Below are 25,874 nucleotides of genomic sequence, written 5' to 3'. Positions count from 1 at the left end.
TCTCAACCTTGGGTCCCCAGATGACGCATCCCAGCATCCCCTACCACAATGCCATGGTGGCTGAGGATGATGGGAGTTGCATCCAATAGCATCCAGGGATTCAACTTTGAGAACCTCTGCTTTAGGCAACAATATCCATCAGGGACCATGACTTACCCCTTCACCCCACTCGACTCCATCAGGCAGTTAAACACAAGCCTTCTGCAAGCCAGGTGACTCCATTCATTAGAAACATCCCTACTTGAATTTACTTCTCAGTTCTGAACGAAATACAATGTACTGATTATTACCTATAAAGCCCTTAACAGCTTAGCCCCAGAGTACTTAAGCGCCTTCTCTGTCGTGAACCCTGTCGCCTATTAAGATCATCTGGAGAGGTCCGGTTATGGTTGCCGCCAACTCGTTTGGTGGCAACTCGGGACTGAGCCTTCTCTGTGGCTGCCCCAGGGCTTTGGAATGCGCTCCCTGCTGAAATAAGAACATCTCCTTCTCTGTTTGTTTTTAGGAGGACCCTGAAGATGTACCTGTTTCCCCAGGCCTTCAAATGAGATCAAAATTTTAAATTCTAATGTGTTTTTATCTATTATAATTTCTATCTTTTTAATGAATTTTTAATGTTTATATTTTATATTATGTTTTAATTCTGTACACCATCTAGAGATTTCAATATTAGGCGGTATATAAATTCAATGAATGGATGAATGAATTTTTCAGTCCTACTGAGGACAAAACAAAACCAAGCCACATGGCCCAGATGCGGAGCTCCGTCCCAGCCGTGCCCCATCATGCCTCATTCCCGCCCCCTGCCAACTCTGTCCAAGGTCAGCCTGGACTTCCCTCTCTCTGAAGAGCACAAGCACTGCTCTGTTGGCTCTGGCTGGCTCATTGACACAGGAAAGCTCCCGAACAGGTTCCCAAGCAAAAGCATCATAATCAGCCACCCCGTTCTTTGCTTCTGTGATCCGAGAGCACAGCCTCTGCCCTTCCCAACGGATCCCCAACTTTGCCCCGCCAGACCCCCTACCTCTTAGGACATCTCCAAGGAGAAAGGTCTGCTGCAAGGGGGCCTTCAAGGTGCTGTGCTGGATCTGGCAGGTCAGCTGGGACTTGACATCCATTTCCGTGAGCCGGACATCCACAGTGCTCGTGACCTCGTAGGAGGTGCTGTCTCCCGGGGGCTGGACGATGGGCTGCCTGGCAGAGAGTCCTCTCCCGTCCTTCAACCAGGTGACAGTGATGGCTGGAGGGGAGAATCCAGCGGAGGTGCAGCTGAAAGTTGCTGAGGCCCCCCGCTCCACTCTGCCAGGAGGGGGACTGATCGAGGGCTGGGATGGCGTGGCTGCAGAAAGGAGGAAGCGTGACATGTTGAAAGAAGCCCCTTCCCCAAACCCAAAGGACCCTCTTCCTGCAGAGCAGCTCAGAGAGGAAGGATTTGCTCCAAACCTGACATATTTCAAGAGCAGAGGATGAGGGGGCTCAAAGTCCACCTCCCTAGAGCTGGGGCTGCCACCAAACATCTAAGAACATAAGAACAGCCCTGCTGGATCAGGCCCGAGGCCTATCTAGTCCAGCATCCTGTTTCACACAGTGGGCCACCAGATGCCTCTGGGGAGCACATAGGCAAGAGGTATGTGCATGCCCTGAACTGTGTCTGGATGCTGTAGATTAAGGCTGCACTTAGAAGATGAAGTTGAGGAGTGTTATTGAATAAAGGTGAAGTTCAAGTTTGTACCAGGGAAATACCATTAGGCTCCAGTGCAGCACAGGTTGAATGCCATTCTGAAGCTGAAGCAAGGGGAGTTGGAAGGTGCCCCCCAAACCTGAGCCAAGTCATGTGCATCCACAGTGGATCTTGACCTACAAGCTGAAGCCTACAAATGGAAGTCCTTCCCCTCCCATCAAGAGGGCCCCACTCTGCACAAAATTTATGGGGCAAAGCATACAATACGTTCAACAAAATCCACACTCTTTAAATGAAAAACATTCCCTATTCTCTGAAGGCAGAGTGGAGAGTTGGAGGGGCAGGAAAGCATTAAGCACCCCCTCTGGCATTCTTCCACTAAAAAAATAAAAACCAGTTTTTCTTAAGGATGATTTTCATGTGAAAAATAAATCAAGGTCTGGGCTTCCCTATAGGCATTTGCATGTATTATGCTGTTTGCATCCAAGTTTCTGGGGAGAATGGGGCAGATCTCCCTCCCTGGGCACCAGCAGAGCTTGGCTTGCACTCACCTATAACAAGGACTTCAGTGCCCTTTCCCGATTTGAATTCTGTCTCTCCTCCTGCTTGGATTTTGAACTTCACACAGTAATAGGTCCCGGCATCCTCAGGTCGGATGTTGCTGATACGGATGGTGAAGTCTGTGTCAGATCCAGCAGCAACTATGGTCACTCGAGGGGGAGGTGGTCCTTTATATTGATAAAAGGGTGCCTGGCTTCTGTCCAAGCCCTTGAACCATTTCACGCCTCCTGCTACAGCAGTTCCAATCAATGTGCAGTTCAGAGTGAGGGTCTCTCCCGCAGAGACTGACAAGGGCCCCGGACTCTGCAGGACTTTTAGCTCCTGGCCACCAACACCTGCCACAAAAATGGAGTATGAAACTTATCAGTTTCCACCAGGGATCAGTTGTCATTGTTTTTCATGGCAACTAACCTGCAATCCTCCTGCTTCCTGTCTTGCTCATCCCATCATGGACAGAAATGGCTTTCTATCAAATTACAAAAGTGCATCTGCCCAGGCTGTTCTTTAAGAGCCAGATGCTGGTTTAAAGTGAGTCCTCATCTCTATGATCCATACAAGGCCTCAGCAGAGCCCATGAGAGTAGTCCCACACTCTGCAATGGAGCCTGGGGAGGAGAGGCGACCACAGAGTACAAGGCTGACTTTTAAACTCATATTGACGCAAGGCTCTACTAAGGGCGGCAGGAAAGGGGAAGGTTTACCGCTGCATTCTTGGCTTGCAGCCCAAATGTCCAAGCAAGAAGATGGGAAATTCATGCAGAGAACCATCCTGTCTGGCAAGGGATGAGCTGGATTCAGACTAAGATTATCTACTACGGTGGTTTTCTACTACCGCTCCCAATCACTAAGATGGCAACAGCAACTGCAGAACGATTGTTTGTAGCACCTTGCCACATGCCGAGATCAGTTTTCTCATGGCTCTGTCACTCAGAATTCCTGATCAGTTGCAGAAGCAGGGGGAAACTTGCCTTTCAGCTTGGGTCCCAAGATGTGGTTGGACTACAGCTCCAACTGTAGTCCAACCATGTCTGGGGACCCAAGGTTAAGAAACCCTGCCTTACTGGATGGCAGCCAGAAAACTAACTTGCTCGATACGGAGCTTTTCCAGACAGCAGTAACGTTTGGGATTTAAACAAACAAACAAACAAACTCCGCAAAGGGTCTAACACCATCTTGCAGTCTACACACTCCTGTAGATTTCCATACTTTTCCTTAGCATTATCTTACTCTGTGGTCACATGCCAGTCAGAGACCTCACACAATTTCCACAGCGCCACCCACTGGTCAGCACTTGCACTCTGAGAAGAACCCACCCCTTTTCATGACTGCTCTTCAGTTAGAAACTGGTGCAGAAACTTTCAGAATCCTGCACTTCACTGCCAACCAGAAAAGCTTTTGGTTCCACTGTTGCATTTTTCAGAAATGTCATTTACTTCAAACTCTTTGCAGAACAGGGATATAAATGGATAATAAAACTGGTTTTCGATATACTTTTTAAAAAGGACTGTTGAGAGAGAGGCTGAGAAGTCTTTTACACATCGCTGTAATCACATCAGAAGTTTTATTAAGAGCCAGAAGAGGTTGGCCAGACATTTCAATGGAAGTTTATCTTCCCTCAAAACACCACAGCGTGAATTAAAGGGTCACTTGCCATTATTTCAGCACAGTTCTAAGCACAGCCTAATCCTGTGGCAACCTGGCTATTTCTTTAAAAGCTATTGCTGGTTATTATGCAGACTGGTTCTTTCCCCTCCTCCCTTCAAAATAGTCTTTACTCAATTTTTCTCAGATATCACAGAACTATACACACATATAATCATTTTGCAAAGATAAATGTCTATAGAAAGACATGACTGACTTTTTATTCTCTCTCTCTCTCTCTCCGTGCGCGCACGCTCAATACTTCAAGCACTACACATACCATATGTCCAGAACAATTTGTATTGTACAAAACTTTTGTACACCTTAATTGCAGGTAAGTGTACAATGTTAGTGTCTGTTTTCTCACTGTGTAATGGATGTTCATATCCCACAATTAGGCTTTTAAAAAATACATCTTTTAAAAGGAGTCACAGGGGCTTTGCTAATGCACAATGTATTATCACCTTTCTGAAACAAAAGCAGGGCTGGAAAAAATAAAAAGCCACCAGTGCCTAGAAAATTGATACTGGTGCATAGAAAGTAAAGATGGTACCTGCTTTGTGCTGGATTCACACCTATATGTCACACCTGAATGGACATTTGTGCTAGATTCACACTATGCCTCTACTTTCTTCAGGCACTAGTCTCAAACATACATACAGGCGTGAATGCCAAGCACCGGAAGGCTGTATCAAGACCTAATGGAGAAGTGGCCCAACAAAATCTGGGATTTATTAAAATTGATTAAATTAATAGCCTACCCAACTCTGCTCTAGATTAGCAAACAGTTTGGGCATTCTGGAGAACAGTCTTTATTATTATATGACCAAATCAATTTTGGCACACAGGATAGATTTGGCTCAATTCATAATGGGATAATTTTGGCCCCAACTTAATGATTTTTGGTTTTCTCTTTTCTTCTTCTCCTAAATGTATTTCAAGCAGGATAATGCAGCCACTCCAAATACCCCTGTGCTGCTGCAGATTTGCTGAGAAATGTGGGCAGCTGTGAGTGCAAATACTTCCCTAAGCTTGCCCATGCCACAGAAGTGCTAGTTTAGATGGGAGACACATTGCTGACAGTCTAGCGATGAGTTTCCAGTCTAAATGAGCAGTTCTGGGGCACCAGTGAACTCTGAAAAGTATTGGAGACCACCCACACTTTGCAGTGACCCTGTACCAGTGCCAGGATATCTGTAGCACCCAACGTAGCCTGCTCTGGCTGTCAGCCAGTGTGATCTAGTGTACATATGTTGTGCATTTTTATATACTGGGTTTATGCTATGCCACAAAAAAAGAAAAATTGATGCTGGCACCCCAGAATTGGAAACTCCCCACCACACCCCCAAAGGGGAAAGGGGAAAAAAAAACACCACCCTGGATGAAGGTTCCTCCTTCTTACACATTTATAAAAGACAGTGTGTGTGTGTGTGTGTGTGTGTGTGTGTGTGTGTGTGACACTAGGCCAGGGAGAAGGTGCACTGATAGTTTTTACACACTGAACATTCAATTGCTTTAATCAATCCTCTATAATAAAAGCCCTGTGTGTGATCCTGTGAGCCCGTGTCTTTTTCGGCAGTTCTGGGCATGCGCGGAGCGCATGCTCAGAACTGCCGAAAAAGATACGGCCGCCCAGACACGGGCGGCCATGTTGGAGCAGGAGAAGCGGCGGCCTAGGAGAAGCGGCCGCCGCCAACGGGAGAAGAGTGCTGGTGGTGGCTGCGGCGGGGCGATTGGCCCCGATGGCGGCGGCAGCCGCTACGGTGAGAATGCGGGTGAGGTGGCGGTGGCCGCCTGGCCCCGATGGTGGCAGCGGCGGCGAAAGTGCGGGTGAGGCAGCGGCAGCCGCGGCAGGCCGACTGGCCCCGATGGAGGCGGCTGCCGCCAAGGGAGTATGGGCGCGGCGGCGGCGGAGCTATAGGTACGGGCGAGGCAGCGGGGGAAGCCAGAAATGGGAGGCCAAAGGTGGCGGGGCGGACTGGGAAGGACTGGGCCCGCTGGCGGCCGCACTCGGGGGGGCGGGGTGGTCTACTAGCGCCCGTTAATCTAACGGGCTGAAAATTGCTAGTATGTATATATTAAGTTATTTGCTTGTACATTAGCCAGACATATATATAAATAGTCCACAGCTGTCTCCCTAGTATTATCGTAGGCTGAGCACACAGCCAATTCCGTCAAGAAAGAGAAGAACAAAAAGGATTCTTTCTAAACCTTTGGAACAGGAGATATGGCATATTAAGGGTGAAAATGAAAACAGAAAAGATGCAGACCTTTTACTACACTTTCTGCTCTCAAATCAACTTTACATTGTGGGATATTGCTTCATCTCAAAAGGTATAACCAACAATATACCTGGATAGAAACCCCCCGTCACTTCACCTGTCTGAACGCAGTGACTGCCAACTTAACACTCCGCTTATACAATGAACAGTTGTGCTAATGCAAGATGACCACAAAGCAGCACTAAATCATGGGGGCTTTTTGGAAACTGTGCTCTTTTGCAAAGGTTCCCTGTAAATCACAGAAGGCATGCCACAGGTTGAGTAGCCTGTTGTGAGGATGTGAACATAGTCACGCAAGCACAGCACTAGTCTGGAATGCAAGTTCCAGACTCAGCACACCTAACGAGCGCCATGTTCTTCTGCAAGCACACTTAGCAGGGATGTAGACCGCTGGTAGCAGTTGAGACACTGGGGCACTGACTGCAGCTGGGGCAACAGTGTGCATGTGGGATATGACATTTAGGGGGCAGGGGACTTGGACCAAGATGCATCTGAGCATTAGCACAGATCTGGAAGTGGATTTACAGAAGATGCTTTAGAGCAGAGGTGGGCAAGCTTGGCCCTCCAGTTTAGGGATGTGCATGGAACCGGTCTGTGCACTCCTGGGAGGGCGGGGGGGGGTTCCTTTCAATGACAGGGAAGGCAGTGCCCACCTGTCGGCCCCTGCCCTGCTGCTCTTCTCCTGCTGGCGCTCTCCAGAAAAGGGGCGCCACGCTGCTGGCGCTGCAAGCAGGAACACTGCAGCCCAGCACACCCGCTCTTCTGGAGAGCACTTGTGGGGGGAAAGTGGTGGGGCGGGGGCTGGCAGGAAGGCAGCGCCTTTCCTGTAATTTAAAGCAACCTCCCACCTTCCGAACCAGTTCGAACTCCGGTGGACAGAACTGGTTCGGTGCTCCTGGAAGGGAGCGCCAAACTGGTTCCATGCACATCCCTAATCCAGTTCTTGTTGAACTACAACTCCCATCATCCCCAGCCACTATAAATTATGGCAGGGGATGATGGGAGTTATAGGTTAGTAGCAGCTGGAGGGCCAAGTTTGCCCATCCTGCTTTAGAGCATGACTGGAAATTCACTGCCCCAAAAGATGGCTTCTGAAACCCCAACGTCTTGGGGAAGCAGAAACAAAATCGACCATTAACACATTTAAAATACGACCTAGTTGAAGTGAAGCACTTTTTAGTCTAAATGCAAGAAGAAGGTTAAGCACATGCTTACATCTTTCCTACATGAGTCAATTGAGCTTTAAGAAGTGTCTAACTTGGGATCTGTGCTCCCAAGAGACACCATTAACACCAGTCTGCAGATAACTTGGGCTCATTCAGGGTTACAAAAAACAAGACAATACCAGTATTTCTAATGCTAGAGGAAGAATGAGAGACTATCCTTTGAATATGGAAGGACGGCAGTGGCCCAGCTGGGTAATTGTTTGGACATTAACTAATTAGGAATGAGTACAGCTTCCCTCTTTGTATGAGCATGCAAATTGTCTCTAGGAAAGTTCACACACCTGCAGCTCATGATGAAGGTATAATTTCCAGAACAGCTGAATGGAGCAGAATGTTGGAGTGAAGCAGAGTAAATGTGATATGAGAGAGGGAGCATTATCTCACACACACAATAACTTTTGGATGCCATGATCACCAAAGATGCATGCATTTTGGAATACTGATGGTGTGGTACCTAGCAGGTCTTGAGGCTATTCCCACGATCGCCCCAAAGCGGGCTGGGCTCCCTTAGCCCCCCTTTCGGGCAATCGTGTACTGCAATGGGAGACGCACGGCTCCCGGCAACTAGCCACGACAAACCCCCCTCCCTTTAAAAGAGGTTAACGGAGAGATTGCTCCATTAACCTTGTTTTTGTACTCATGTGTTGCTGCAATGCGCGGCGACACACAAGTAAACTCCTGGGCTCGGGGGTCTCTCCAGGATGCCCCATGTACTTGCACAGGGCATCCTGGAACTTTTGGGGGCCACACGGCCCCAGATCCCTGCAGCCCCCACCGGCTATGTGACGGAGCCGGCAGCCATCTGGGTGGCCGATCCAGCCGCCCAGCTACAAGTGGCTGCTTGTCTGCGGGGAGAGCGGGCTAAGCCCACTCTCCCTGCAGAACCCCAATAGGCACTTAGCACGTGTCCTGTGAAGGGCCTCCTTGTATGTTTTTGCAGATGTTTACCATGTCTTAATGGAATTAACTGATTCCAGTAATTAACTGAGGAGGTGATTTTGTGTGAACAGAGGCACTTGCCTTCATGAATGGATGCATGCATGTGCTTTTTGCCCATTAAGAAGCACACAGACACAGACACCCCGCCATGCCATTCTGCTCTGGAGGGTCCTTCAACCATCAGGAGTGGATTTTCGGGGGCTGCTGTGAACAGAGAGAACAGGCAAGTTCCACTGCAAGGACTTAGGAGTAGTGGAAGTTGCCTCTGACTGACTCAGACCATTGGCCCATCTAGCTCAGCATTGTCTACACTGACTGGCAGCAGCTCTCCAAGGTTTCGGGGTGGGGACCTCTCCCAGCTCTACCTGGAAATGCTGCCAGGGAGTAAACCTGAAACTTTCTGCATGCAGATGCTCTTCCATGGAGCTCTGGCTTCTCTATCCCCTAAGGGAATATTTCACAGTGCTCACATGTAGTCTCCCATTGAAATGCAAACCAGGGCAGACCTTGTTTAGCAAAGGGGACAATGCATGCTCACTACCACAAGACCAGCTTGGCTCCCTGCCCGAGGACACAGTCTAGTGTTTCATGTCTAAATCTCTGGAGAGCCATGGCTTCTCTCTTATGAAACACTGAACCCATTTTTGAATTTTAAACTTTTCTGAATACACATTCAGGCAGAAGCCTCTGCAGCAGTTGTTGGACCAAAACCCCCTTCAGCAAGAAGAGCAGGACATTTCCCAGCTTGAGCCACCCCTTCTGCTTCTGAGGGAGGAAACTGTCTAATAGTTTCCACAGAAGAAAATGAAACTCTGTGGCTCCCTCTCACCCGTCAGATCACTCGGTTCTGTTCCTCAAGGGGAAGGAGGCTCCCTTGGTGCGATGAAGTGTTGCCCTCCCAGGTGCTGTTGGGCAAGTGCTGAGGAATTTCCTCACAACTCCCAAGCGCGGTGAGGACACTCTGGAGATTCAGTCAGACTTAACAAAACAAACATGACTTAGCCCACTCTGCAGCAGTTCTACAAAACGGAAGCATCCTGCTTCTTAACAGGGAGAGCCGGTCTTGCAGCAGCAAGCATAACCTGTCCCCTTCGTTAAGCAGGGTTTGCCTTGGCTTGCATTTGGATGGGTGACTCCATGTGAGCACTGTCTGCTGTAAGAGGTTCTCCTTAGGGGCTCAGGCCTCGGCTCAGAGATAGAGCATAGGAAGTCCCAGGTTCAATCCCTGGCAGCTCCAGGTAGGGCTGGGAAAGACTCCTGTCTGAAGCCCTGGAGAGCCTCTGCCAGTCAGTGTAGACAAGACTGAGCGGGATGGACCAAGGCTCTGACTTGGTATAAGGCAGCTTCCTAGGTTTCTAACTTTTTTGTTTTGTTTTTATCATTGTTGTGTTGGTGTTTTTATGGCTTTAACTGATTGTGATTTTAATGTGATTTTATGGAATTTTACTGTATTTTTTGTAAACTGCCTTGGGATAAGTTTTATGAGTTTCATAAAACTCCAAACAGGGGTGGACAAAATCCAACGGTTCATTTCCATAGATGGCTTTAAAAAGGAAAGGTTGGGTTGCTGATAAGATGGGAGAAGTGTAGATGGGTGTTCTCACCTGGTCACAATGTAACATTTTAATTGAAGGATGAAATATTCTATCCACATTTAGTCAATATCTGCTGATCTATCTTATGCTTTTGCCAGATGCGTTTTGACTATGTCGCATTTTCTTCGGTGGCAAGATAATAATCGACAACTCTCTTAAGATACAAATTCTCCTGGAAACTGTCTAGGATACTTGCTGTTTGAAAAATGCTTGCTTCTCATAGTCCCCACCCAATAGGAGGGTTAAAGTACTAGTGGCTTCTCCCTTCAGCGTTTTTCCAGTCCCTGTCATTTTCAGGCAGGACAGAGAAAGACCCCTGCCCAAGACCTTGAGAGACACTGGCCCATAGTGTAGACAATTCTGACCTAGATGGACACATGGTCCAATTCAGTCTAAGGCAGTTTCTTGCATTTAGTCTGTCCAATATGCTTTTAACTGGAGACTGAACCCGTGACCTTCTACATGAAAAACATGCACTGTGCCACAGAGTGAAAGAAGAATAATCAATTGTCTCTGAGGAAGAGTGACTTTTGCTCGAAATGTGTCGGGTGCATCTAGGCAATTGTCAATACAATCTAATCATTTAAAAAAAAAAAAATTCTGGGCCACCACATCTGAAAAAAGAATTTGTAGAGCTGGAAAAGGTTCAGAAAGAGTGACATACAAAATGATCAGAGGGCTGGAGCATCCTTTGTATGTGGAAAGGCTACAGTGTTTGTGGGTTTTTTTGGTTTAGAAAAAAGGGTGACTAAGGAGGGACATGACAGGCATCTACAGAATTGTGCAGCATGGATTAAGGAGTTTTTGTCCCTCTCCCACTATGCTAGAAACTGGGGTCATCCAAAGAAAGTGACTGGCAGAAATGTACATCAGACAAAATGAAGTATTTCTGCACACAGCACATAACTGATCTATGGAAGTCACTGTCACAAGATCTGGTGAGGACCACTATCTTAGATGGCTTTAAAAAAGAAATTAGACACATTCATGGAGGACAAGTCTGAACGGCTTAGGTCCAAGTTATCTAAGAGAGCGCCTTCTTCTACATGATCCCCACCGCATGTTAAGGTCATCTGAGGAGGTCCGTCTCCAGTTGTCACCGGTTTGTCTGGTGGCGACGCAGAGGTGGGCCTTCTCTGTAGCTGCTCCTGGGCTATGGGATGCACTCCCAGCAGAAATTCGTAATCCAAGATCATTGCTGTCCTTCAGGAGAGCCCTTAAAATGTACTTATTTGGCCTGGCCTTCCAGAGTTTTAAATGATTGTTTTGAACTGTTGCCCTGATCTTCAGGGCTTTTAGCTGTTTTATTGGTTTTCTTGTGTTTTGTTTGATTTTAATTGTTAATTTGTTTTTAATTGTTTTTATCATGTTGTGAACCGCCCTGAGCCGTATCGGAAGGGCGGTATATCAATCAATCAATCAATCAAATAAGAAGTCTATCATAGCCACATAAGAAGCTGCTTCATACAGAGTTAGAGCTCAGTATAGACTTATACTGAGTCCATTTAGCTCAGCATTGTCTACACTAACTGGCAGCAGCTCTCCAAGGTTTCAGGAAGGAACCTCTCCCAGCCCTGAGACGCCAGGGAGGGAACCAGGGACCTAGATGCTGTCCCACTGAGTTATGGCCCCATCCCCCCCCCAAGGGGAATACCTTACATTGCTCACATGTTGTCACTCGTCCAAATGCAAACCAACTGGTTGGCCAGAGGCAGCTGGTTGGCCACTGTGGGGAACAGAATGCTGGACTAGCTGAACTTTGGGCTTGATGATCCAGCAAGGTTCTTATGACCTTAATTAAAGCATTGGTTTTTTTAAGTGCACCTTTGGCTGGTCTTTCCAAGTGGACTCTGAGGCCACCCAAATGTTGGAGTCACAGCTCCAGTTGCACCGTTTGCACCTTCTATCCTGGTGACCACGAGGGGCGTTAGGAGCAAAGATAGTGAGGAAGGGTCTTCCTCTTGATTCCCCCTCTTATTGTCTCTCCTTCTGCTTTGGCATTCTCTTTTTGGTAGACTATCAGGGGTCTCTCACTTCCTCTTTCTTGCTCTCTGCTCTGCCTGTGTTCTCCATTAGGCATGTAGCTTCTTTCTCTCCCTCTCTGCTCTGCACTATGAAGATACAAAGCTCAGGGGGCACAGGCTTTTCTATCCAAGTATGTAACTTCCCCAATAAACCTTACTTGCTTTTGAACCTTCAACTTCTGTCTCGAGATCCTCTTGAATGGGCTTGCTCTTCTCAAGCACGCTCACTCTGCTATAACTGGGGGGAACGAAACCTTTTCCCTCCAACACCATCTACCGAGGAGGCCTGGCCACTGTTCCTGCTGCTCCTGCCTTGTAGTAGATTCCTGTCTGAGTTGCAATAGTCACTCTACAGTGACAGGGCTTGGTTTGGGGCAGACTGCACAGATCTGTGTGCCCTCCCAGCTCTTATGAATCTTTCATAAGAGGAGGGGGGTTGGGGCCCTCCAAACCTGCAATTAGCACAAATGCATTTCCTGCTCCAATTGGCACACCTGCTCAGGAACCGAGATTCATCAAGGGACTATAGTAGGAAAGTACGGGAGCTATTTTTAAAAGTGACAGAATCAGAGTGTTTAGGGAGGAATTTTAATTAAGCCAGCACTGCAGGTTGCATTCCAAAAATGATCCAAAAACCGTGCCTCTAGTCCAGAAGAGCAACACTGATAATATGCAGAAGACCCTCTTCTGGCACAAGCATTCTCCAAAGAGCTTTAAAGAAGACATGGGCATCGGGGAACTACTTTAGCTTTAGAAGGGCTTACAGTGTTGTTTGATCGAGAGAGTCACCGCTGAAAGATCCAAGTGTCAAACTCAGATCCATGTGTAAAATCTGGCCCATTCTTCCCATCACTTTTGGACTGCGGAGCTCGGACACCCTTCGGCTTCCCTGCTGGTTCACTTTTTTTTTGTCATAAGAACTCTACGCGAAGCTCTCTCTCACTCTAAATTTCTCCAGGTCACCACACCCTTCACCCATTGCTTCCTGAAGTTTCTGCTTTCTCAGCTCCCTAAGTAATCTGCCCTGCTCCTTCAAGCTGGGAGGAGGAGACCTGGTTTTGAGGTAAAGGTAAAGTTGTGCCCTCGAGTTGCTGTCGACTCCTGGTGACCCCAAAGCCATGTGGTTTTCTTTGGTAGAATACAGGAGGGGTTTACCATTGCCATCTCCCACGCAGAGCGAGATGATGCCTTTCAGCACCTTCCTATATCACTGCTGCCTGATACAGGAAACATACCAGTGGGGATTTCCCAGTGTTGGTAACATGCCCATTGGAGACATGGGGATTTACCAGTGTTGGAAAGTGGGGATTTACCAGTGTTGGAAACATACAGGAAACATATCACTGCTGCCTGATACAGGAAACATACCAGTGGGGATTTGAACCAGCAACCTCTAGCTTGCTAGGCAAGCCATTTCCCCGCTGTGCCTTTGTGTGGTAGCAAGCATGAATTGTCTTCTTTGCTAAACAGGGTCTGCCCTGGTTTGCAATTGAATGGGAGACTACATGTGGGCACTGTAAGATATCCCCCCCCCCCTTAGAGGATGAGGTCACTCTGGGAAGAGCAGAAGGTTCCAAGTTCCCTCTGTGGCATTTCCAGATGGAGCTGAGAGAGACTCCTCCTTTCAGCCTTGGAGAAGCCGCTGCCAGTCTGTGTTGGCAATTCTGAGCTAGATGGGCCTTACATGGACCCAAATGGTCTGACATGGTAGAAGGCTGCATCCTATGCTCTTAAACTAGCCTGCTTGTGTATTCACCACCCCTTCTTCTATTCAGCTCTTCTACCTATTTCCAAAAGAGCTGGAAATGTAACTTACGATCCTTAGGGAAGGAGAACTGGAGCACCTGTGGGCGAGTGGGAGGTATTGGCAGACTCAGGGTGACCTGAAGATGTGTCCGCTTCACAAAAACCTGAAAAGCAAAACCTCAGGGGGCCAACCCCGCTCCCCCCCAGACTGCCCCCATGTTAGTCAAAGGGATGAATGTTTGTGAGCTCAGACAGCTAAGCAGGTAGGCAGAGCGGGGACGACGACACAGAACTCGGTGGCGAGGGGGGAGAAGGAGGACTTCAGCAAAAAGAGCAGGACATTTCCCAGCTTGAGCCACCCCTTCTGCTTCTGAGGGAGGAAGCTGTCTAATAGTCTCCACAGAAGAAACTGATGAAACTCTGTGGCTCCCTCTCACCCGTCAGATCACTCTGTTCTGTTTCTCAAGGGGAAGGAGGCTGACAGAGCTAATCCCTTGGTGTGATGAAGTGTTGCCCTCGCACGTGCTGGTGGGCAAGCGTTGAGGGAATTTCCACACAACTCCTCAGCTTTATAGGGAACACTCTGGAGATTCAGATAAACACCGTAAGACTTAACAGAACAAACATGCCTTAGCCCACTCTCTGGCAGTTACCCAAAAGTGAAGAGCCCTGCTTCTTAACATGGAGAGCTGGTCCTGCAATAGCAAGCATGAATTGTCCCCTTTGTTAGGCAGGGTTTGCCTTGGTTTTCATTTGGATGGGTGACTCCATGTGAGCACTGTCTGCTGGAAGCGATTCCCCTTAGGGGCTGGGGCCTCAGCTCAGAGGTAGAGCATAGAAAGTCCCAGGTTCAATCCATGGCACCTCCAGGGCGTTTTCCAGACTACGGGATTTGCAACGGTTAAAGTGTTGCAAAGTGCAGCTGAATTTGGCAGTGGTTTGAAATCGCAGGTGCAGCGACTTTGATGCAGTTTTCTATGCAACGTGACGAGTTTTGGCTGTGTGTATTGCCACTGAAGCAGATTTTCCAAGCAGGAGGTGTCCAAAATCCACCTGGATCGCATTCACTGCCCCTCCTCCTCCTGCGTTTCCAGCCAATAGGGTAGCAGAGGGGCTGAGGAACCACTGATGTGATGAACTCTTTTAAAAAAAAACCCACACGGGTCTTCTCAGTGCTTTTGTGCTAAGGTGCAACAAAGGTGAAACAAAGTTTCTCCTTTGTGCGAGCAGAAGCACTGAACACGTGGGGTGTGAGACCAATGGGATCAAAAGCCAAGGATGAAAGCGGAAATAAATGGATACACTGGATATATTTTTGAATTGGAAAAAAACCCACCGGCTTTACATATCAAATTCCAGAGACAAATGTGACTGAAACCTAGGGCCGAAGGCAGAAATGAAAAACCAAGAGGCAACAATATATTAAGAAAAATATATTGTGTGGCTTTACATATCAACAGATTCTCGGTCTGCCGAATGCACCAGCAAATCCGCAGCATGAATGTGTAAAAAAAGAGAAAGTCTTAATGAAAAACATGAGCGATGGAAATCAAACGCCGAAAGCAGATGAGAAACGAGTTGCACCTTTGCACCACTGAGGGTTTCACCCTTGTATAAGAACTTGCGTTGAAAAATTAAATTTTTTTTTTACATGAGCGGCAACATTATTTCAGGAATGGGTAGAAAGGGGCTATAAAAATCAGCAAATCCAAGTGAACGTCCAAGATCACACCATGCTGCAACGCATCAAACATGGTGCAAGCCTCCGTACAATGGAAAATCACAGCACTTTCCTACAACAATTTTACAATGGGCCAAAATGCATCAATAAAACCTGAATCAAGGCACCGGAAATATGGATGGCACCCTGGTGACAGTGTAGCGACTGCAATGTCACAACATGAGAAATGCAGAGGGGCGCTTAATGGACACGTTGTGAAAATGTTGCAGCATGTAATCTGGAAAATGCCCAGGTGGCGCTGGGAAAGACTCCTGTCTGAAGCCACGGAGAGAGCCTCTGCCAGTCAGCGTAGACAATACAGAGCTGGATCAACTAAGGCTGTGACTTGGTATAAGATCATTCATTCATTCCTAGGTTTCTAAGCCTTTTTCATTTTTACCGCTATTGTGTTGGTGTTTTTATGGTTTTAATTGATGTGATTGTAAGGAATTTTACTGTATTAACTTTTGTAAACTGTCTTGAGATAAGTTTTATGAAAGGCAATATATAAATCTAACATTAAGCAAACAAACAAACGAAATCTCCTGAAGCTTTAGAGCTAGGTGAAAAGGAGCTGGGACTGAGCACCACTGCCCCTCCTCCCCTCCCCAACCCAGAAAACAGACAAAATTTGCACATGAAATAAGACTCCAGTTAGAGGAGGGACTCCTGTCTTTGTTTACTAACTTTTGTTTTGTCAGCATGTTCAGCCACAAGCTCAGGTAACACATGCATATCAGGGCTCTGCTGCAACACTTTTCCATGCTCGCCTTCCCTACCAGCCAATCAAAGCCCTCAGCCTTGTGTGAGGCTTTTCCTTCCCTCCAAACACTATTTGCAACCATTCAGCCGCCATCTCGGTCACTGCAGAAGGAGCCAAAGCATTCTGCGAGTGGGTGCATGGAGGGAAGCAGTTCTGGGGAACAGCAGCAGAAGACTGAAGGCCAGGGCAGCTGCTGGAATACTTGGTAATTTAGAGATGGTTCCTTAGTAATTGGTTATTTAGGAACATAGGAAGCTGCCATATAGTGAGTCAGACCCTTGGTCCATCTAGCTCAGTATTGTCTGCACAGACTGGCAGCGGCATCTCCAAGGTTGCAGGCAGGAGTTTGGAGATGCAAGGGAGGGAACTGGGAACCTTCTACATAAAAGCATGCAGATGTTATTCCCAGAGCAGCCCCATCCCTAAAGGGAATATCTTCCAGGGTTAGAGCAGAGTAAGGTGCAACTGCTTTATGAATGACTCAGGAAATTAAAATTATGTTTGCATCATTGTCTACATTTATGGATCCCAAAATACTACAACAGCTACTTTGAGACGTGGTGTGGCAAGGTTGCACACATTGTTACATAAAACTAGTTTGTTCCACACTTCTATTTCCTGTTACACAATTTGATAATATTAATAACTTTACAAAATGATGCAGCTGGGAACTGAAATGCAGAACAATCTTTACGTAACAGTACATAAGCTTTACTACATCAGATCTCAAAAGGAGGATTGCTGCCCTAAGGTTGCAGTGCTGCTGGTATTTCCCCAGTTTGTTTCCCTCCATATACCTAGTCCTGGATTGCTTTGGCTCCTTCTGATACTCTACTTTCCACTTGAGAATAGCCCGATTCAGACATTATGCTGCACATATGTACATAAGTGTACAGATGTCTGTACACTTGTACATGTGTTTGTGTGAATGACTGTATGTGCCTTCTTGTCAGAAGTGAACCTGGGTGCAGGCCCCTCAAATGCATGGCACAGAGAAGTATACTGCTGTACCTGCATTCGACATAACATGTGAATGACTGTACCTGTGTACACTGTATACTCATTTTATGAGTGTTATATATAACATGTGAATGGGCCTAATGTTTGTGAACATTCTAGGACATCAGGACCACTTGGGAAAGGGAGCAGGAGCTAGCGGATAGGCCGGAAACATCCTGTGGCTAGTCTGTATTTAAGTTCCACCGAAGGAAACAGCACACAGTCAAGCAAAGTGATTCTTGTCAGTCTTCCTGCCGGAGAGGCAGGCTATTGCTGCTAGGGCCAGATCCAGCATCTCCTTGTTTGCTTGTGTTTTCTTCTCAAGTGCTGCCAAGGATTTCCTTTCTACTCTGTGGGTTTTCCCAAAAAACTGTAATTGGCAATTAAGCCTTGCAAGCGCTGAGCTGCTAGATCAAACCAAAAGGCCTTGCAAGAGCTCCGTGTGTTTAATTAAGATAAACAAGATAAGCTTTGCCAGAAGATTAGCACTTAAAGCAGAAGAAAGAGAACGCAGCAAACATTTCTGTCCTCTTTTAAAAATTAGCAAAATGAAGCAGCTTAACACTTTGGCTTCAACATACATCTAAGAATGCAAGTGGCAAAAGCTTGTCATCACTGAACTTCTCACTGTACTAAGAAAGCCTGGGCAAAAAGACATTATGCCTGTGTGGTCGATTCTGGAAACAAAACAAAACAAAACTAGAACCCCCATGGTCCACCAGTTCACTTCGCGTCCCCATAGAAAGAGTGCAGACCTTTTAACAGAGGAGGCATCAGAGGTGAGCCAGCAAAGCCCCCTCCGTCAGCCTGGCTGGGACCCACCGTCACAGGGCTCCTCCACAAACTGTCTCATGCATGGTATCTGAATAACTCTCCCCATTTGCTTTGACCAAGAGGTCAATTCTGACAATTTTTCTTGAAGAGTGGGGGAAAATGCCAAAAAAAATTTCAGTCTACTGGGGATTGCAATATTTCTCCAGAGGCCCCCTCTGAATGACACACATTTCATGACTTAACATTATACATGAGGCATTCTGAGGGGAAAAGAGACCCAGCGTGGTGTAGTGGTTAGAGTGCTGGACTAGGACCGAGGAGTCCCGAGTTCAAATCCCCATTCAGCCATGATACTTGCTGGGTGACTCTGGGCCAGTCACTCTCTCTCAGTTTAACCTACTTCACAGGGTTGTTGTGAGGAGGAACATAACTATGTATACCACTCTGGGCTCCTTGGAGGAAAAGCAGAATATAAATGTAAAATAAATAGATAGTATCTCAGTACACTACCTGGCAGTTCTACTTAAGCATTTGCTAGTAAAACATTTCAGACCTGACACAATTGCTGCCTCTGAAACCCCACCTCTCTTGTTGTATTTGGAGTATTTATCAGAGCTATCAAACCAGTAACTTTCCTTTATCAAAAATTTAAAGATACAGTATAGACAACAAGATTGATACTGATTACATTTGAGATCTTTGGAATAATGAACTTGAGTATACTATTCTTCCAAACCAATGAGGAGCTGCCTCAAAGGCAGTGAAGCATTCTTTTTTGGTTCTTAAAATGAGGTTAATATAACAGAAACATTTGTTGCATATTTACTGGACACCTCAGCGAATGTTAAATAAGGGCTGGTTGCAGATTTACCCGCTCAAGAACCACTGGGCTCGCAGCCGAGCCCGGTGGTTTACAGGATGGTAGGAAAACAGGTTAGTGGAGGCTAGCCCGATTTCCTACAGTCGTGTGAATAGCCTCACTGTCTGTTAAATCTAGCAGTCTTTGCAAGAATCCAAGCAGCCACCAGGTACTATGTGATTCAGTGGGAATTAGTCAACAGTCCTCCATGGTTTACCTCCTTCTATCCCACTTCTGTAATCAAAAGGATATCATCATTGTGTCAATTCTATGCCACAAATATTAAAAAACTTCTCTCCAGTTTCGCTCTTAGCTTGGACTAAAATGACAGAGATGGATGTGAGGAGGTGGGAAGTGTGACTGTGAGTGGTGAAGAGGCAGTGGAAGAGTCTAGAAGCCACCCCACTGTATTTTTAGATTTTTCGGCAGATAAGTTGACAACTTGTGTTGACAGAAAGCGACACTTTCCATGAAGAAACGGATGGTTCCAAATTCTTCCCCTGCTTTTAGACAAATAGACCAAAAAAGAGTGTACTTGGCTGAAGTCTACTCCTGCACTAATTTAAAACCAACCCCCAAACCTAACCAAAAACGGCAAAGCCACGTGTGGTATAGTTGTTCGTTCTCCATGTCCATATTCAAATCCCCTTGAAGCTTACTGAGAGACCTAAAGTTAGAGCTGTCAGTGCCACCTCTGACAGAAGCTATTCCTGGATTCCCCCACCCCAAAAACAATTTCCCTTCAATATTTGTCACAATATCAAGACATTAAAATCTCCAAGCTTGCCTTCAAGAGTCGCCTGGGGCTTTTACACACAGCAGGTTTTATCACGAGTTTACGGGGAGGCTTTACTGTGAACGCGAAGTTGTCCCCCCAAACCGGCACAGATAGTGGATTTTTTTTACCCCAGATATAAATCGGGTTACACTCAAATGCAACATGAAAAACCTGAATTGTATGTGAACTGCTCCCTGATAACTCACAGGGACTTCAGGGTAAATCTAACCGATGTGTGAACGCACCCCCTCCATTCCGGAGGAGATGCGAATTAAAGGGCTTCAAAAGCCCCATGTAAAAAGCTTCCTGGCAATTGATGCCAATTCCTGGAATCTCCAGGCCGATCCTGGGGAGTTGGCAACCCAACCTTAGGCAACGTTTCATCTCACGGGGCCAGTTCAAATGAACACAGACCCCTACGGGTGATAATGTTGAGGCCTGGGTTTTGTAGCGTGTGAGAGGGGTGATTTGGAGGAACACTCCCCACATGCTATTCCAGAACGTGTCGAGAATGCATTGGCTTGTTCTTCAGTGACGTTGCGGCAGGTGTGTTCATGCCATAGCCCCATTCTTGCGTGTAGGGATCCGTGTTTATTTGAAGCAGCCCACTGCCTCGTTTACCTCAAAGGGCTGTTGAAAGGACAACATGGAATAACGCCCACAAACATGACTCAGAGCTCTTGGGAGGACACAGGGGTGACTGATGTGGAAAGAGAAGGCCTGTAGCCTTCACAGCTATCAAGAGACCCGTGCTCCTGCCGTTCAGGCCCAAGATGGCAGGAGAGTCCTGAGCTGAGGGACATCCCACTGAGGGACTTTAATTTATCTCTTATTTTTATACTGCCCTTCGTCCGAGGACCCCAGGCGGTTAACAAGATAAATAAAACTTGAATAAAAACACACTGCTAAAAACAAAACCTACATTAAAAAGAGAGCCGGGGGCCACTTACAGGCCAAAAGCCTGTTTAAAAGGGCAGTCTGCACATTCAATGGCAGTTAACCAGCTGCACTAGAACCTATTTTTAATCCTTCTTTCTTTCTTTTTTTAAAAAAGAGACCAGGTTTATTTAATTTGAAACTGTAAGAGGCTTTGTGTGAAATATGGAAAAGTGAGAAATATAGAAACACACCATCTGATGTGGATCAATCAAGAGAAATAGTTGGGAGACAATTGCTGTGCTATAAATGGAGACCGAGGCAAAGGATTCTGGGAGTTGCATCGTGTCATTTTAGGTTGCTGTATTCACTTGCCAATGATCATGTAATTAGAGATAAAATTAGTGCTATATCTTTATAGGAAGGAGGAGCTAGGCCAAATCACATGAAGCCACAAATCTTGGAGATGCAGGGTTGTGTGACGGCTAGACCAGAGGTGGCCAATCTCATGCTCTCTGGGTGTTGTTGGATTAAATCTCCCATCATCCCCAGACACAACTATGGCTGGGGATAATGGGAGCTGTAGTCTGATAGTGTAGTGACCTTAAGTGGTGCAGCGGGGAAATGCTTGACTAAAAAGCAGAAAGTTGCCGGTTCGAATCCCTGCTGCTACTATATCAGGCAGCAGCGATATAGGAAGATGCTGAAAGGCATCACCTCATACTGCGCAGGAGGCGGCAATGGTCAACCCCTCCTGTATTCTACCAAAGAAAACCACAGGGCTCTGTGGGCGCCAGGAGTCGAAATCGACTCGACAGCACACTTTACCTTAGTCTGACAGCAGCTAGAGAATGTCAGGTTGGCCCCCTCTGGACTGGACTAAGGTTGCAATCCTAAGCACATTTAATTGGAAGGAAGGCCTATCAAACAGACAGACTATTTCAGAAAAGCCCGAAGAACAAGTGACAGCACTGCTGATGCACGCTGGATAATTGAGAAAGCCAAAGAAAACTAAAAATAAGTCATTTTTTAAAAAAATAAATTTTAATGTTTTTTAAAAATGTTTTTATCTAATTTTTATCATATGGATTTTAAATGTTATATATTATGTTTTAATTCTGTACACTGCCTAGAGATTTTTATACCAGGTGGAATATAAATCAATCAATCAATCAATCAATCAAATAAGTGATTTACAGAAAAGCCTTCGATTGCGTCAACCATGTCAAGTTGTGGAATATCCCAAGGAAAATGGGCATCCCTGAACATCTCATTGTTCTCATGAGAAACTTATACACGGGACAGGAAGCCACAGTCCAGATAGAACATGATGAAATAGACTGGTTCCGGATCGGCCAAAGAGTAAGACAAGGCTGCATACTTTCTCCTTCTTTATTCAATTTATATGCTGAACATATACTGAGAGAAGCTGGATTGGAAGAAGATGAGCATTTTAAAGTTGGAGGAAGAAACATCAATAACCTGTGCTACGCTGATGACACCACTCTGATAGCTAGGAATGTGGATGATCTGCAAGCTCTAGTAATGAAAGTCAAGGAGTACAGTGAAAAAATGGGACTGCAATTAAATGTAAAGATAACTAAGCTAATGACAAGGGGTACAGCAGCCAGCCTCAGAATTGATAATGAAGACACTGAAGTGATGGATAGCTTCTGCCTTTTAGGATCAACCGTCAACTGTAAAGGATCCAGCAGTCAAGAAATATGCCGCAGACTAGCACTTGGTAGGGTTGCAATGAAGGCCTTGGAAAGAATATTTAGATGCTGTGACGTGTCTATACCTACAAAGATTAGACTTGTTCAGACAATAGTTTTCCCCATGACACTCTATGGATATGAAAGCTGAACTTTGAAGAAGCAAGATAGAAAAAGCATTGACGCTTTTGAACTTTGGTGCTAGAGAAGACTTTTGAAGATACCATGGACAGCCAGGAGAACAAACAAAGGGATCATAGAACAAATCAATCCAGAATTTTCACTCAAGGCACAAATGACCAGGCTCAAACTATCATACTTTGAATATATTATGCGAAGACCCAGCTCCCTTGAGAAGTCCATAATGCTGAGAAAGGTTTCAGGAAAGAGAAGAAGAGGACAACGAGCAGCAAGGTGGATGGACTTGATTACGACAGCAATGAATGCACCACTGAGAGACCTTAAAGGCCAAGTTGGATCATCCTGGAGAGAATCTATCTATGTGGTCGCTAAGAGTCGACACCGACTTGACGGCACTCACTCACTCACTCAATTAGGGGATTGGGCCACAGATCAGTGGTAGAGCATCTGCTTTGCATCCAGAAGGACCCAGGTTCAACCCCTGGCAGCATCTCCAGGTACGGCTGGGAGGGACCCCTGCATGAACCCTTGGGGAGCTGCTGTCAGTCAGTGCAGACAATACTGAGCTAGACAGACCAATGGTCTGACGGTATAAGGCAGCTTCATATATCCCTATGAACAATGAAAAATATTTTTCACTATTAGGCTTTACCTGTATTTGTGGACTTCTTCACACACTGCCTTTTTAGGTGTAAACTTAAAAAGAATGTGCAGTGTGAATGGGAGAAATTGGTATTTTCAAAACACAGGTGCACTCAGCAGAGAGCTGGGATTGGCCATGACTAGCTATCATATCCATATCTACATTTCTCTAAGGTGTACCCACCGCTAATCCCATGTGTGGCAGCTCTCACAAGAGTTTATAAGCAAGCTGCCGGCAGGGGGAGAGGAAAGTCGTGTTGCTGGTGGACAGGCTTGTGGGTAAGATGGGGGGAAGAAAATGGTGGCAGGCAGGGAAGAAAACAGTGTGTGTTCGGGGGGGGGATGGCAACAGTGCGGGCAGAAAAAGGAAAAAAACGCCGCCGGTGGTGGCAGACAGGCGGGGAATGAAAACAGCGGTGGCAGGGCTGAGAACAGAGGGAAAACAGAGAGGGAGTGGGGGATGGAGGAGGGAGAACTAGAGCACAGATTCTCTGCGCCTGGCCCAGCTAGTATCATATTAATTTATGCCCACATCTACACAGTACCAGACCCTAGTTTGTGGATATGTAATGTTTGGAAAGGTCCTTTAGGGAATAAACACACTATCCGTTTTGACAGTTCTTTGGAGCACTGTCAAGCTAGGAGGAAATTCTTGAGTTCTTGACGAAATCGTGCTTCTCGCAGGACTGCAGAGCAGACTAGTCTGCAATGCTGATTCATTATTAATACATCAGTTAAGCTCGGCTAAAGTCATCATCATTAATAACCGAAAGAACTTTATTCAGCGTACACAATCAACCAGTTAGTCTGAAATTCCACACTTTTCTTTCAAAGCTTTGAATTCAATGGAGATATAGCACTCAAATGCTATTGAAATTCCATTTTTAATCTGTCCTGCAACAATTCCTGATAAATACATAGACTGCAGAGTACAACAGGGGACAGGGACATGGCACAGAAGCAGAGTATGTGCTCTGCATGCCAAAGGCACCTGGTTCAACCTCTGGCACCTCCAGAAAAAGGATCAGTTAGCAGGTGATGGAAGAGACCTCTGCCTGCGACCCTGGAGGGCTGGTATCAGTCAGAGGAGACCAACTGAGGGCTAGATGGACCAATGGTCTGACTCTATAGCCCTGTTCAGTCTGTTCTCCCCAGAGAGCATTATTGCACCTGCTGGTCACGCCTCCACTAATGATATGCTGCTAGCTACGCCCCTCGCTCTCTGCGTTGTGTCTGCAGAAGGAAGTGCTGAACCTGAGAGGGTTTCTCCCAGTTCTGAATCATGGGAAGAAATCCTCTCCATATTTAGTACTGGTCTCTGCAGATTTACAACACATTTATAACAGCTTTTCAACAGTTCCCGAGCAGTTTACACAGAATAGTAAATAAAAAGTTGGTTTCCTGTTCCAAAAGGGTTCACAATCTAAAAAGAAACACAAAGCAGATACCAGCAATAGCCACTGAAGGGATGCTGTGCTGGGGTTGGATAAGGCCAGTTGCTCTCTCCCTGCTAAACAGAAGAGAATCACCACTTTGAAAGGTACCTCTTGCTCAGTTACTTATTTATTTATTTGGCACATTTTGATACTGCCCCATATGCAAACCTCAGCGTGGTTCAAAATCTAAAAACAGCACAATTAAAACATTAACACAATTAAAATAATTTAAAATATAGATAAAAAATCTAAAGCTTAAAGCTTTAAAACTATAAATTAAAAGGCTGATTAAACAAGTATGTTTTCAGATTTTTCTTTAAAATATCCAGAGAAAGGAAGGCTCTAATTTTGTTAGGAAGTGTGTTCCAAAGGCCCGGGACAACCTTAGAAAAGGCCTGGTTTTGAGTTGCTGCCAACCAAGCCGGCGGCAACCTCAACTGGACCCCACCCCCAATGATCTTAATAGATGGCAGGGTTCATAAAGAAGAACGTGCTCTTTCAAATACCTTGGACCCGAGCTGTTCAGGGCTTCAGTTAGCAAGGGTAGATAGATGCTAAATGTGAGGACTGGGAGAATGCGGGTTGCCCCTAGCAGGTACTGTGTTCCTCATGCATTTGCTTTCTCAGAGAGCATAATGCCTGAGAGCTAGTATAAGGCAGCCTCATCATGGGTTCATGATGCAGGATCCGACAAAGGCTACACTGCAAAGTTTTTGCACCAAGATAATAGGGGAGGTCAGGACTCTGCCAGAGCGAAAAGGCATTTAAAAAGGGAAGCAGAAAAGTGGCACATGAGAGGTCTAGAAAAACACAACAAAAGCAACACACGTCACTTTAAAGAGAGGAAAGGCTGAAGATCTGACCATGCTCACTTGATGTATTAATTTTGGCACGACTTGTCAGCCTTGTCACGCCAACAGAATTATTGAATCTGAACTGAGGAAGATTTATATCGACGTTATAGCTCAAGGTTACGTTTTTAAGGGCCACGCTGGCTGGTGGGTGGATGGTGCTCTGTTCCAGCTTCCCCTCAACTGACAAATGCATTTGCAGAGGTCTCCTTCAGAGCTGGTGCTAAAGAGAGGGGGTCTGGAAGTCTACAGGGCCACAGATGCGTTGTGTTGTAGGCTGTGGGGTGAACATGGCAAAGTGACTGTGAATATAGGCTTGGGTTTCGCACCCAGCAACGCTTCAGTGGGCTTCAAAACACACTGTTCTGGGAATTCAGGAGAGCCATGCACCTCTCCAGAGTAAAGACCAGTTGAATCAACCGCCGCCACAACCACCAATATAAATACAAACAGAGAAACAAATAGCAGACCCCAAACACAAACAATGGCTTGTTACATGACAGGAATCTCAAATTCACAATTCTGAGGACAGGAGATAGGACCTCAACTCCATTCACCACCCTTCCTTTGTGGAGGCAGCAGCAAGCCAAGTGTTATTCCTGGACATAAACTCTATAGAAAGGATA

At 46.2% G+C, this 25,874-nt stretch overlaps 1 protein-coding gene across 5 annotated transcripts in view; it reads right to left on the bottom strand.

Moving 5' to 3' along the window:
* Positions 1-25,874, bottom strand: part of LOC128322502 (tyrosine-protein phosphatase non-receptor type substrate 1-like) — a 114,491-nt gene that overhangs the window by 34,100 nt on the left and 54,517 nt on the right. For all 5 annotated transcript variants that reach the window (XM_053243859.1, XM_053243861.1, XM_053243863.1 and 2 more), the window contains 2 exons: positions 2,233-2,577; positions 1,025-1,339 (listed from right to left, as the gene is read on the bottom strand). In XM_053243859.1, the coding sequence (XP_053099834.1) occupies positions 1,025-1,339; positions 2,233-2,577 (660 nt within the window). The remainder of the gene's footprint in view (positions 1-1,024; positions 1,340-2,232; positions 2,578-25,874) is intronic.

The sequence above is a fragment of the Hemicordylus capensis genome, chromosome 4 (genome assembly GCF_027244095.1).
Source record: "Hemicordylus capensis ecotype Gifberg chromosome 4, rHemCap1.1.pri, whole genome shotgun sequence".
Lineage (NCBI taxonomy): Eukaryota > Metazoa > Chordata > Lepidosauria > Squamata > Cordylidae > Hemicordylus > Hemicordylus capensis.
The sequence above is the reverse complement of the archived record's forward strand: the minus strand, read 5'-3'. Positions and strand labels throughout refer to the sequence as shown.